Source organism: Chelonoidis abingdonii, chromosome 12 (assembly GCF_003597395.2).
Source record: "Chelonoidis abingdonii isolate Lonesome George chromosome 12, CheloAbing_2.0, whole genome shotgun sequence".
In the NCBI taxonomy this organism is placed as follows: domain Eukaryota; kingdom Metazoa; phylum Chordata; order Testudines; family Testudinidae; genus Chelonoidis; species Chelonoidis abingdonii.
In genome coordinates, this window is record NC_133780.1 from 7,825,048 (window position 1) to 7,838,680 (window position 13,633).

The 13,633-nt window shown below is 52.8% G+C and overlaps 2 protein-coding genes across 7 annotated transcripts in view; one reads left to right on the forward strand and one right to left on the reverse strand.

Moving 5' to 3' along the window:
* Positions 1-12,570, forward strand: part of LOC116825573 (uncharacterized) — a 51,182-nt gene extending 38,612 nt beyond the window's left edge. The window contains exons 3-5 of one of the 6 annotated variants that reach the window (XM_075071586.1): positions 9,305-9,418; positions 9,785-10,085; positions 10,170-12,570. In XM_075071586.1, the coding sequence (XP_074927687.1) occupies positions 9,305-9,418; positions 9,785-10,085; positions 10,170-11,847 (2,093 nt within the window). In that variant the 3' untranslated portion in view covers positions 11,848-12,570. Of the gene's footprint in view, positions 1-8,197; positions 8,325-9,304; positions 9,419-9,784 lie in introns of all 6 variants that reach the window. The other 5 variants (XM_075071585.1, XM_075071582.1, XM_075071583.1 and 2 more) reach the window with 5 other exon arrangements.
* LOC142047641 (zinc finger protein 547-like) overlaps positions 1-13,633 on the reverse strand; it is a 206,375-nt gene that overhangs the window by 64,181 nt on the left and 128,561 nt on the right. The gene's annotated exons all lie outside the window — the stretch shown is intronic.

Genomic DNA, 13,633 nt, shown 5'->3' on the forward strand with positions numbered 1-13,633 from the left:
ACCCAGGAGGTGAAGACGTGTGAGCTTCTTGCCCTGAACAAGTCTGCTCCAAGGGAGAGGAGGCTCCCCAAAGTCCTGACTGGCTTAGTGGGGAGCAGTTCCAGAGCATCGCCCGGGGACTCCGTGACAACACGCTAGAACAGGGGTCCTCAACCTACGGCACACCTGCTGGCCTGGGTGAATGGCAGGAGGTTGAGCGCAGTCGCTGGCTTGGACTCTGCTGGCAGCTGAGTGAACGGAACCCCAGGTCTGCAGCAGGCTCAGCGGTGGCCGAGACTTGCAGCCTGGCATTAAAAAAAAAAAAAATGAGCTCGCGTGCCATCTTTGGCGTGTGTGCTGTAGGTTGAGAACCCCTGTTCTAGTGTATACTGTACTTTATGGTAATTTTCACTATACACAATTTTCCTCTTACGCACTGACCTTAGAACCCAACCCCCGTGTAAGATGTGACTGCACTGTATTCATTTCTGAAAATTTATAGTAAGCGATTCTCCAGGGGGGGGGTGTGCCCGGTGGAAGTTTTGCCTAGGATGCAAAATATCCTTGCACCGGCCCTGCCCTAGCTTAGTGTAAATTGGATACATGGGAGCAGGACACCTGAGCATCAGCCTCCCCCCACCCCGCACAGCAGAGAAGAGTCCCTCAATGCACAGACCCAGCTTCCAATTTCGTATTTATGTTTAAAGACAATTTCCTTATTTTGGGGGGTGGGGGGTCTGATTCCTGGGCTGACAGCACTGAACGGGCTGGTGTGATTTCTGTGCAGGATTTGGTGTCCAACCAGAGTCACTGCGAGCCGCAAAGAGTGGTATTGGGGTTTGGTTGGGGTTCAGTGGCAGTCGGTGTGTTTGGTTCTGGTTCAGTTACCAGGTGGTCCCCAGAAGTGGGGAGGGGGGTTGGGAGTGAGCCCTGTGGCTTGCTTCAGTAGGGAACTGAATTTGGGGCATGAGGCCTGCCTCAGGTGGGGCAATGGAGGGCAGAAGCTAACGTAAGTGGTGGGGATGGGTGAGAGGAGGCCTGTCTAAAGGGAAGAAGAATTGAGCAGCCTGTTTCCTAGGCCTTGAAGAGTTAATGTTAACTTCTGGGACAGGGAGTCCCCAGTTCTCTCCCCTCCCTCCCTGCTCCTGTGGGCTGCCCCCTTCTCTTCTCCTACTGGGACAGGCCGTTCTGGTAGTGATCACGTGCCTGGGGGTTCTTTTGGTATCTTGTTTTATAATGAGTGAGATCAGAGTAGGCTTTATTTTATTTTGTCAGATATTGAGCTGAAAAATTGCTGAAACATCATTTCAATAGGTAGCTGTTTTTTTTCCAAGTTTGATTCAGGTTCACTGAGAGAGAGGAAAAATGATGTTTTAAGGCTGGTTCCAGTTCATTGAAGCATATTGGTTCAAGCTGGTTCTCTGGTTCTGTTTTGGTGTGAGTCCAGGTGGGCAAATGAAATCTGCTGTCACTGCACTGTCCTCATATGGAGGGGCTGGTTACTGCTAAGGCAGAGGAGGCTGGTGTCTTTCTTTGCTCATGATTAAGGCAGCAAGTTTGTCAGAGGAGGTCCTGGAAGCTAGAAGCTTAGGGAGGGAGATGTCGCCGCTTCTGAGAAACCGGGTTGGGAGCCTGCGAGTCCAGCCAGCCCCGCCCCAGAACACCGGCAGGGTCTTGGGCTGCTCCCACCCGAGCACCCACAGCAACCCCTAGATCCCCCTCCCCTGAGCTCCTGCGGCGCCCCCCCAAGCCGCTAACTGCCAGCACCTGTGCCCCGACCCCCCACGCACCCACGGCATGCCCAAGAATTAGTCTGGGGTATAGTCCAAGTCATGGACAGATCATGAACTGTGATATTTTGTTTACAGCCTGTGCTCTGTCCATAAGTTTTACTAAAAATATCTGTGACTCTAAGGGAGCCTTCCCCATGATATTGGGTTGATGTTGCCTCCTGCATTTTGATCTAGGTGCCAGACTGAGCAGCTGCTGCTCCCACAGCAGGGTCTTTGCCAAGGAGAGACCCTCATTAACCCCCTTCTGTGTCCTGCAAGGGGGGAGGGAATGGGATGGGGGATGGGACAAACGGACAACTTTNTGCGCATGCCCGAGGCTGAGGGGTAGCGCCCGCCTGTTCCCCAGGGGTGGGGCCGAGGGGGGCCTTAGCCCCCCTTCTGCACGAGGCCCCACCCCTCGGTGGCTTCTCCCTCCAAAGCCCTCCCCCTCCCCGGCCGCCAGAGGCGAGATCCTGGTCATAAGAGCCTCCCAGTCTGCAGTGGAGAGCCCCAGACTCGTCACCTGTGCTGGGGGGCCGGCAGGTGGGGCGGGGGATGCTCTGGGCACTGGGGTTCCCAGCTTGTCCTGCCCCTGCCCCGCACCTTTCGGTGAGGCCCCGCCCCCGCTCGCTTCACCCCCCCCCCTTTGTTCACTCTTCCCCACCCATTTTCCCTGCCAGGCTCAGACAGGCTCCAGGAGAAGGCCAGGAGCTGCAACAGTTTGAATGGAGGAGGTGCACACACTTGCCTACCCAGAGACTCCTTTCCCCCCCACCCCCCGTAGGGGCCCGAGATCAGGGCCAGCCTTAGTGGCATCCTGGGTGAACTTGCATTTTGGTGCCCCTGGCCCCCGTGGGCATGGATATTGTCAACCCAATGGCCTCCCCGCCCTCCCTTCACCCCTGACCCCTGCACTGTGCCCCCTTTGTCCCTAACCCCTGTCCCCTCATGCACACTAACCCCTACATTGTGCCCCCTTCACCTCAACTCCTACCCTCCTCCTGTGCCCCTAAGTTCTGTATCCCCCTCCGGCACCCACGTGGGGAAACTGAGCTGGCTGCAGGGATGGAGCAGCTGGCATTGCTACTTGCTTCCCCACTGGACTGCTGCTTCTCTGCCCCATGCACCCCTAGGGGTCTGTGAGGGGAGGAACGAGGTTGGGGCTCCCTGCACCCAGGTCTTGTTCCCTGCCTGGGCTGCGTAAGGAGAAGGTAGGAGAACAGCAGCTCCTGATGCTGACCTCCTAGCACTGTCTCTTTAAGAAAGCACTCAGGGTGGGTCAGGCACCTGAAGGCTTGTTCAGACAGAAACAGCTGGACCCAGAGAGTCAGCAGCACACACAGATTCCCCCTGTCCCATGTCATCGCAGCTCAGGGCTGGTGCAACCACTAGGCGAACTAGGCAACTGCCTAAGGCGCCAAGATTTGGGGGTGCCAAAAAGCAGTGCCCCAATTTTTTTTCCCCACTCCAGTGGAGTCACATTTTACAGGGGGGTTAGGTTCTAAAGTCACCACATAAGAGGAAAATGGTGTGTAGTGAAAATTACCATAAAGTACAATACACAGAGTATACGTGTGACGAACTGGGACTGTTCCTAATGTTTGCTCTGAATACTGTGTTGGTGCCTCAGTGTCCCCTAGGCAGTTCTTAAGTATCTTGGTGGTGGGATAAGGGTGTGTGATTGCTATAGAGGAAGGGGCCAGTGCCCCTAACTGCTGGGCACTCTGCCTCCTAGCAACTGATGGCCTGGGCCCTCCTGCCAGCCTGGGGGGACAGGCTCTGGGGTCCATTCAACCACAGAGGTTCCGTCCGCACCAGCCTGGGGTCCGTTCGCTCAGGCGCCAGCAGGAGAGCTCAGCGGAGCTGGTGGCAGGCTGAGGTCCCCAGCCGCAACCGTCCGCCTCAGCCTGCTGCTGGGTCTGGGGTTTCCTCTGGCCGGCCCCTCTGCCAGCTCAGCGTCTCGTCCACTGGCCCCGATCCAGCCTCCCTGCTGGCCGGGTGAATGGCAGCAGGCTGAGCGGAGTTCGCTGGCTGGGACCAGCTGCTGCAGCTGAAGTGAACGGAACCCCAGGTCTGTCCGGTCAAGGCTCAGCGGTGCCCGAGACTCGCAGCGTGGCATTAAAAAAAAAAAAAAAAAAATGAGCTCGCGTGCCACCTTTGGCGTGTGTGCTGTAAGGTATGAGGAACCCTGTTCTAAGTGTATACTGTACTTTATGGTAATCTTTCAACTATACACGCAATTTTCCTCTTACGCACTGAACTTAGAACCGAGACCCCCCGTGTAAGATGTGACTCGAACTGTATTCATTTCTGAAAATTTATAATATAGCGATCTCCCGGGGTTGTTGCCGGTGTGAAAAGTTTTGACTAGATTGTACGAAAATATCCTTGCACCTGGCCCTGCCTAAGCTTAAGTGTAAATTGATACATGGGAGCGGGGACACCTGAGCATCCAGCCTCCCGCCCATCCGCGCACAGCAAGAGAAGAGTACCCTACCACCACACACACCGACACTTCCAATCTTCATCATTTATGTTTAAGAACAATTTCCTTATTTTGGGGTGGGGGGTCTGATTCCTGGGCTAACAGCACTGAACGGGCTGGTCTGATTTCTTCTGCCGCAAGGATTTGGTGTCCATTCACCAGAGTCACTCCGACCCTGCGAGCTGCAAGGAGTCCGTATTCAGGTGTTTCGGAGTCAGGGTCCCTCATACAGCTCGAAGCAGTACGTTAAGTGTCCCGTTCCGGTCACATGAAGCAAGTTACCTGGGCAGGTCCGCCAGACAGCTGGGGTCATGCGGGTATCCGCACAGCTGAGCCCGTGTGGGCTTGCTTCAGACTGGTCGGATACGTAAATGTTGGGGCATGGGGACGTGCGCTTCAGGTAGGGCCAATGGGCGGGCAGAAGCTACCCTAACTGGTGGGGACTGCTGAGAGGAGGCCTTGTCTAAGGGGAAAGAAAGAATTGAGCAAGTTTTGCTGCCTGAAGAGTAATTTAACGCTGGACAGGAGCCCCACTTCTCTCCTCCTCCCTCTCCTGTGGCTGCCCCCATTCTGCTCTACTACTTCGGACAGGCCGTCCGAGCGATCACATGCCGGGGGTTCTTCTTGTGTCTCTGTTAAATAATGAGTGAATCAAGAGTGCTATTATTTTGCAGAATATGAGCCAAAAAAATTGCTGAAACCTCATTCAATAGTACTTTTTTTCCAAGTTTGATTCAGGTTCAACTGAGAAGAGAGGACAAATTGATGTTTTAAGGCTGGTTCCAGTTCCATATGACAGCATTTGGTTCAAGCTGGTTCTCTGGTTCTGTTTTTGGGTGTTAAGTCCAGGTTGGCAATGATGAAATCTGCTGGACACTGCACTCGTCCTCATATCGGAGGGGCTGGTTACTGCTAAAGGCAGAGGAGGCTGGTGTCTTTCTCTTCGCTTCATGAATTAAGGCAACAAGTTTGTTCAGAGCGACGCGTCCTGCGAAGCTAGACGCTTAGGAGAGGGAGAGTGCTCACGCGCTTTCTGAGAAACCGGGTTGGTGAGCTGCAGAGTCCAGCAGCCACGCCCCAGAACTACCGGTCAGGGTCATTGGGCGGGCTCCACCCGCAGCACCCACAGCAACCCCTAGATTCCCCCTCCCCTGAGCTCCTGCGGCCCCCCCGCTCCAAGCCGCTAACTGCCTAGCAACCTGTCCCCGACCCACGGCACCCACGGCTTGCCAAGAATTAGTCTGGGGTATAGGCCCAAGTCCCATGGACAGATCATGAACGTGATATATTGTTTACACAGCCTGTGCTAATGTAACATAAGTTTTTACTAAAAATATCATGTGACTCTAAGGGAGGCCAGTTCCCCATGAGTATTGGGTGTAGTTAGCCTCCTGCATTTTTGATGCTAGGTGCAGGACTGAGCAGCTGCTGCTCCCACAGCAGAGGTCTTTGCCAAGGAGAGAGACCCTCACTTACCCCCTTCTGTTGTCACTGCAAGGGGGGATGGGAATGGGATGGGGGATGGGACAAAACTGGACAACTTTCTCTGGTGAAATAGACCCAGCCCCTGGGGCAGCCCTGGGCTCTGCCCATCACCAGCCCTTAGGCCGTGAGCCTGCAGAGTGATGGGAGAGACCGGGGGAACGGGCTGGGCGGGCAGGACGGTGCCTCTGTGCAACGGGCCCCTTTCAGGGAGCTTGCTGTGTGATTTGTACCAGAGGGAAGGGGGCTCCCCCTTGTGTCTGCTCCCGCCGAGCTGCTACCCCCAGTGAAACAGTTCAGGCTCAGCATGGAGGGCAAACACCCATGGGAAGGAGACAGTCCCCAGTTCTCCCAGGAGGAGAGGGGGAGGAAAGGAGACAGAGAGAGGGGAGGGTGAGACGGAAAGGGGCAGCAGGAGCCAAGAAGTGGGGGGACTTGCCCAGGCTCCCGGCCCTCCCCACATCCATTCCTGACCCCCCTGGGCAGACGACTCTCCTGGGAACAAGAGGAGGAGCTGGACAGAGAGAGAGGAGATCCCTGCCTACTGCCTAAGTCCTGCGTGCTGCGGTTGCGATTTGCTGCCCTCGGGGACAGCGTCAGGAAGGACATCTCCCAATGGCTCCTTTGATTCTGCTCTTTTCTTCAGACCATTTCTTCTCATGAGAACTCCCACAGTAACTTGCCAGCAAGTTAAAGTAGTATGGGCTGAGACGTATTGGTACTATAAGGTGGATAGAGAAGCTGGCTAGGATCGTCGGGCCTCAGCGGCTAGTAATCAATCGGCTCCATAGCTCTAGTTGCAGCGCGTTTGAAAGTGGGCTTGCCCCAGGTCGTTCCTGGGTCCGGTTTTGGTTTCAATATCTTCATTAATGATCTGGGAGGAATGGCGTTGGACTGCACTCCAAACGAAGTTTAGATGACACTAAACTTAGAGTATGGGGATATGCTGCAGAGTAGGGATAAGAACAGAGGACTAAGACAAATAGAGGACTGGGCCAAAAGAAACCGATGAGGTAACAAGGACAAAGGCAGATCCTGCCTTTCGACGGAAGACATCCCATCACTGTTCCAAACAGACCGAATGACTAGGCGGCATTCGCCAAAAAGGACCTAGGGTTTAGTGGATGAGACTATGAGTCAACATGTGTCCTTGTTGCCAAAAGGCTAACGCCTTTGACGTATAAAGTAGGCATTGCCACAGAATAGGATGTGAAGTCCCTCTGTTGAACATTGGGTGAAGGCTCATTTTGAGTAGTGTGTCCAAGTTCTGGGCCCCACCTAGAGAAGATTTGAAAACTTGAAGACCCCAGGAGGGCAAAGAAAAAGCTTAGGCTGAGCACATGACGTCCGAGAGAGGCTGAGGGAACTGGATTGTTTATCGCAGAAAGAAAGAATAGGGGGATTTGATAGCTCTTTCACTAGCTGAAAGATTTCCAAAGAAGATGATCTAGACTGTTGTCAGGAGTCGATGACAGAAAAGGAGTAATGGTCTCAATTGCAGTGGGAGGTTTAGGTTGAATATTAGGAAAAACGTTTCACCTCATAGAAGTGTGATCACTGAAGGTTATCCTAAAGGAGGTGATGAATCTCGTTCTCTTAGAGTTTAAGGTCAGCTTGACCAACCCGCGATACTTATTGGATTGGCCTCTTTGAGCAGGGGTTGGACTAGATGACTCCTGAGGTCCCTTCCGAACCGTGCATGTATGATTCATGACTCCGTCCTGGGTGTTTGAAAAGTGCTCGGGCATGGTTTAATGCTGGTGGGAGGGCGCAGTTGGGTGTAAATAAGTGACTGAGGTGTTCACAGAAGGCAGAAGCCAGAGAATCTGTGAGCAGGAAAGCCTGTGTGAAATTGGGGTGTGAATGACTCAAGGCCCTTCTGAACCTCCCCCATTTACCGCCTCTCGCCCTGACAGGCGAGAATCACGCCGTCTTCCAGGGACAAGGAAGGGAAATGCTGTGATGGAAGCCAGCTCAGGTAGGGGAAGTTAAATGAGGGAGCTTTCAGGGAGTTGCTGTTAAGGGAGGGGTAGCACAGAGCTCTGACACATTCAACTGAGCTGTTTTTTCTGAACAGGCCCATTGGCATGTGGAAAGGAGGGAACATTCCCCCATTTCTCCAAATACAGGAATACCCCTGGCCAGTCTGGGAGAAAAGCTGACATGAGTCCCAGGGCTGAGCCTGACCCCACTTCCAGAGCTGCTGTGAAATAGCAGAAAGCTGTTGGATTCCTGTCCCTGTCCCGGTCCAGAGCTTGCTTTCCGCTAGCCGTGGCTGCAGCATGTGGAAATAAGCAAGACCCTGCCCTGCTCTGTATGCTGAGGAGCCAAGGAGCTGTCACCTTCTGCCACCCCGTGAAGCCTCCTGAGTGCTCTGAGGAGGGTGGGGATGGTATTCTACTTCTCTGGGCCTCCTCTGGCATGATTAGTGGGATTGTGGTTGGGGCAGCAGGTGCTGAGTGGGGAACTCTTGTTTCAGATTCCGGTGACCTTCGAGGAGGTGGCTGTGTATTTCACCCAGGGGCAGGGGGCTCTACTGGACCCCGCTCAGAGAGCCCTTTACAGGGATGTCATGCAGGAGAACCATGAGACAGTGACCTCGCTGGGTAAGTGGTTTCTGTCCCCTTGGTTATTGGAAGCTGCGGGGTCTTGAGTATGTGACTGTGGTCAGGTTCTTCCCTGGTCAGTTAGATTGGGGAAGGAGGAGGGTTGCATAGTCCACAGCTCCAGTGTGCGTAGGCCCCGACTCCGTGGGTGCTTCCGGGCTGGAGCACCCAGAGGGAAAAATTAGTGGGTGCTCTGAACCCTACAGCATCCAAGCTCCCCTGCCCAACCTCCTCCTCTCCCGCGAGTGCGCAGTGTCCCCACTCTTTCACCTATCTCGCAGTGTTTCCCGCCCGGCCAGTGCGAAACAGCTGTTTGCATGCTTGGAGGGAGGGGTGGGAGAGGGAGCCGGAACATGGTGTACTCGGGGCAGGAGGTGGAGCTGGGGCAGGGATTTGGGGAAAGAGTTAGAATAATGGCAGGGGGGGAATTGGGGTGGGGACTTTGCGGAAGGGGGTGAAATGGGAGCTAGGATGGATCGGGGCCTCATGGAAGAAGTGGAGTGGGGGTGGAGGCAGAGGTGGGGTTGAGTTGGAGCCTATGCCAGTATGAGAGAGACTTGCATCTCCATACCTCATTGAAGGGAAGCAGGGAGTCAGAAAGCTAATGGACAGGCTAATTCATCCCTGTCTCTCCAGCTGCCCAGGAGCTAGAGGCAGGGAACTGCCCTGCCTGTATTATTTCTCCTTCACACACCGTTCACCTGCCATCTTGGGAGTAGCCCCATGCGTGGGGAGGGCTCTCGGTGCTGCAGACTTGGACATAGGCAGGAGCTTAGTACCTGAGCTGTGTGTGTGTCAGGACGTCCCCCAGAGCATCTACCCTGAGACCTCCACGGCCTCGGATATCTGCTGCTCCCAAGGGGTCTGAGTTACCACAGTCCCGTGTAGGGTCAGGTTAATGTCAGGGAATGTTCCTTGTGACAGATACTCTACCAATGCTCCATGCGCCCTGACTTTGACTGATTTCACCTCCTGAGCAGGATTCCCCGTTCCCAAAGCTGACCTGATCGCCCGTCTGGAACGAGGGGAAGAGCCGTGGGTCCCGGATCTCCAGGCCTCTGAGGAAAGTGTGAGCCTGAGAGGCACCTGCACAGGTGAGGAGTTATAGAAACTGATACAGGACGATCTTCAGAGTGAAGGAAAAAGCTGGGACTCCCAAAACGTGCCATGAGCGAGAGCCCTCAGTTCTGCCCCGTCTCACCCAGATCAGGGCTGCAGTCAGCAGATGTCGTATCATCGAGGCAAATATCACTCACATCTTCCCACCCATCCTGTGAACTCTTGCGAATTTCCACGCCGACTTTACTTCTCTGGGAGCATTTGGGTGGGATGTAGAGACAGGATCCAACATCTCCATCTCCCCAACAGTCACTGTGTTGTGTTTTCCCTCTTTGTTATTCCCCTTTCTGTCCTTTCTCCCCGCCACAGGCAGTGACTCCTGTCTGGATTCTCTTTCCCAGCAGGTGATAGGACAGTCAGTGAGAACAAGGAGGAGAATCAGCAGGAGGAAGGTCCTGAGCAAGAGAGGATTTTGAGAAAAGCTGAAGAGAATTTTTCCCAGGGCTTCGAAGAGGGAGAAACCTGGGGAGATGGACACGGATCAGAGATACAGCTGGGAAACTATCCCAGGAAGAAACTGGATAAATCCACTGAATGTGGCAGAGGATGGAAGGATCCCAAGGAAAGCACAATTCAGCAGACAAGTCACAATGAAGAGAAACCCTACAAATGCCCTGAGTGTGGGAAAAAATTTATTGGGAGGTCACAGCTTATGTCACATAAGAGAATGCACACAGGAGAGAAGCCCTATAAATGCTTTGAGTGTGGGAAAAGCTTCATCGACAGAATAAAATTTACTAGTCATCAGAGAATGCATACAAGAGAGAGACCGTATAAATGCTTTGAGTGTGGGAAAAGCTTCATACACAAGTCAAGGCTTACTGTACACCAGAGAGTACACACAGGAGAGAGACCCTATATATGCTGTGAGTGTGGGAAAGGTTTTATTCGGAGCTCAGAGCTTATTACACATGAGATCACCCACACAGGAGAGAGACCCTTTAAATGCCTTGAGTGTGGGAAAGGTTTTAGTCAGCGTGCAACACTTATTACACATCAGCGAACCCACACTGGAGAGAGACCCTATGAATGCCATGAATGTGGGAAAGGTTTTAGTCAGCATGTAACACTTATTACACATCAGCGAACCCACACAGGAGAGAGACCCTATGGATGCCAGGAGTGTGGGAAAAGTTTCAGTGTGAAATCAACCCTTAATGCACATCAGAAAGCCCACACAGGAGAGAGACCCCATAAATGCTTCGACTGTGGGAAAAGCTTCATACACAAGTCCAGGCTTACTGTACACCAGAGAGTGCACACTGGAGAGAAACCCTTTAAATGCCATGAGTGTGGGAAAGGTTTTAGTCAGCGTGTAACACTTATTAGACATCAGCGAACCCACACAGGAGAGAGACCCTATGGATGCCTTGAGTGTGGGAAAAGCTTCATTCAGAAGTCACAACTTATTTTACACCACAGAGTGCACACAGGAGAGAAACCCTTTCAATGCTGTAAATGTGGGAAAAGTTTTATTCGGAGCACAACGCTTCTCTCACATCAGCGAACCCACACAGGGGAGAGACCCTATGGACGCCTTGAGTGTGGGATAAGTTTTATCTCAAGTTCAGCCCTTGCTCACCATAGCAAAATCCACATGGGAGAAAGACCTTATAAATGCCATGAGTGTGGGAAAGGTTTTAGTCAGCGTGTAACACTTATTAGACATCAGCGAACCCACACAGGAGAGAGACCCTATGGATGCCTTGAGTGTGGGAAAAGCTTCATTCAGAAGTCACAACTTATTTTACACCACAGAGTGCACACAGGAGAGAAACCCTTTCAATGCTGTAAATGTGGGAAAAGTTTTATTCGGAGCACAACGCTTCTCTCACATCAGCGAACCCACACAGGGGAGAGACCCTATGGGTGCCTTGAGTGTGGGATAAGTTTTATCTCAAGTTCAGCCCTTGCTCACCATAGCAAAATCCACATGGGAGAAAGACCTTATAAATGCCATGAGTGTGGGAAAGGTTTTAGTCAGCGTGTAACACTTATTAGACATCAGCGAACCCACACAGGAGAGAGACCCTATGGATGCCTTGAGTGTGGGAAAAGCTTCATTCAGAAGTCACAACTTATTCTACACCAGAGAGTTCACACAGGAGAGAAACCCTTTCAATGCTGTAAATGTGGGAAAAGTTTTATTCGGAGCACAACGCTTATCTCACATCAGAGAACCCACACAGGGGAGAGACCTTATAAATGCCTTGAATGTGGCAAAAGTTTTAGTCAGAGCTCCTATCTTATTGCACATGAGAGAACCCACACAGGAGACAGACCCTATAAATGCTTGTACTGTGGGAAAAGCTTCCGTAAGAGCTCAGCGCTGACGAAACATCAGAGAATGCACAAGAATGAGACCCCTAGGAATAGCTTGACTGCAGGAAAAGATTCAAGTTGACTTCACACATCAGTGATCCACACCACAGAGACCTTCAATGTGGGGGATCTTCATTTGGTGCTCCCGGAGTGTCAGGTGTGTGCAAATCCCCAACAGAAAGAAACCTCTGAGATGTTCTCAGTGTGGAAGATGCTCCAAGTGGCGCTAATGTCATGTTGGACATCAGAGACTCCTCCACGGAGCAGGGAAATTCTCTCAGGACCCTGACTGGGACTGACAATGGTGACAAACCCATTTCCTTATTCCCACACAGATCAGGGGCATTTGACTCCCAAGGATCCAGCTGCCTGTCGCTGTGGGGATGATCCAGCAGCAGCCGCGCATCAGCTGGTCAGTGACCCTCTGGCTCTGCCTGGTCTAAGCAAACCCCAGGCAGAGGAGGAGAAGCCCCCATCAGCCCCTCCTCCCTGCTGCAGCCCTGGCTGCTGAGCTGATGGGCCACAGGTGGGGGAAGGGAAAGAGAGAAACTGCTTTAGCTGCCCCCTCTGCCTGGCTGAAATCCCCCTGTCCCTTCCCCTGGCAGCTGGGATCCCCCTGCCATGGAGATGAGGAGAAGGACACTAGGACCAGGCCCCACCTTCCCGCTAAACACCTCTCCCTATTCCCCATCTTCCACCATCCCCTGGGCTGGCTCCCACACTGACCTGGAGCTGTTCCCTGGAGGATGAGTGTCCCTGGGGGCTGGTAACTCCTCCCCTCCCCGCATCCCCCACTGGATCACTCATGCCCTCTGCCCCTTCTCCCTGCCCCCTTTGCATTCAGACAGCATCATTAGCAGAGACTGATTCCCACAGGGTCTTTTCTTGGAAGCCTGGATTTCCCACCTCTGCTACTACAGCATCAGCCTGTGAGAGGAAAACAGCGTTACCTAGTGGGTAGAGCACTGGCCTGGGACTCAGGAGACATGAGCTCTGTTCCCAGCGCTGCCAGCAGCTTGCAGGGTGGCCGGAGACAAATGTGTGCCTTCCAGAGAGGGAATAAATGGGGAGTGATAATATCAGCCTCCGAGCATCTGTCTAGGGCAGGAGAAGTGGTTGGGATTAGCTGGTGTATCTCCTTTGTTCCTCCACCCCTTTTTCTAGTCTAGACTGACCCTGAGCAGTTTATTCCAATCCCCCGTTAGCAAAGTGATTGTTAGAGTCACTAAGTCCCCCCTTCGCAGTGAGATTGTCTCATTCCCAGACATCCCTACATTGCTCCAGGTTCTGCTGAAAAGCATTTCATTTTTTGTGCTGTTTCTCCCTTATCCGCCAGCATTCATAGAGTCTAAAAGAGCTGGAGCAGGGATAGTAATATAATGTGGTGTTTGAACTTCTGTGTTATTTGGGAGGGACGGGGTGATTCCGGGGGATTCCCTCCCGCCCCCATCAACCTCACACATCTCTCACAGAGCAGCTTCTGCCCAAGCCGTGGAGAGTTTATCCTTTTCCCTTTCTACCCCTCCACCTTCATGTGTATCATTTACCACAGTGTCCTTTCCCCACCATGCTTAGGAATCAGGCTTTGATTTCTTTGATCCTCAATCAGGCCCCTGAGGGCTGGAGAAGAAAATGTCACATTCCTGAAGGGGGAATTCAAATGAACCCCAAAGCAGAGTTTGAGCTTCAAGCCCAGCCTCCAGCTACTGGTAACGTGGCATCTGGAGTTTTTCCAGGCAAATCCAGATCATTTGTAGATAGGAAGCTTTTGGCTGTTTGTCTTTTTTTCCTCTTTCTTTTGTGACAAGGATGCTAAAGCTTTTGTTCAGTAAACAGCCAAATATTGTGGTGTGCTGAGGAAAGAGTTT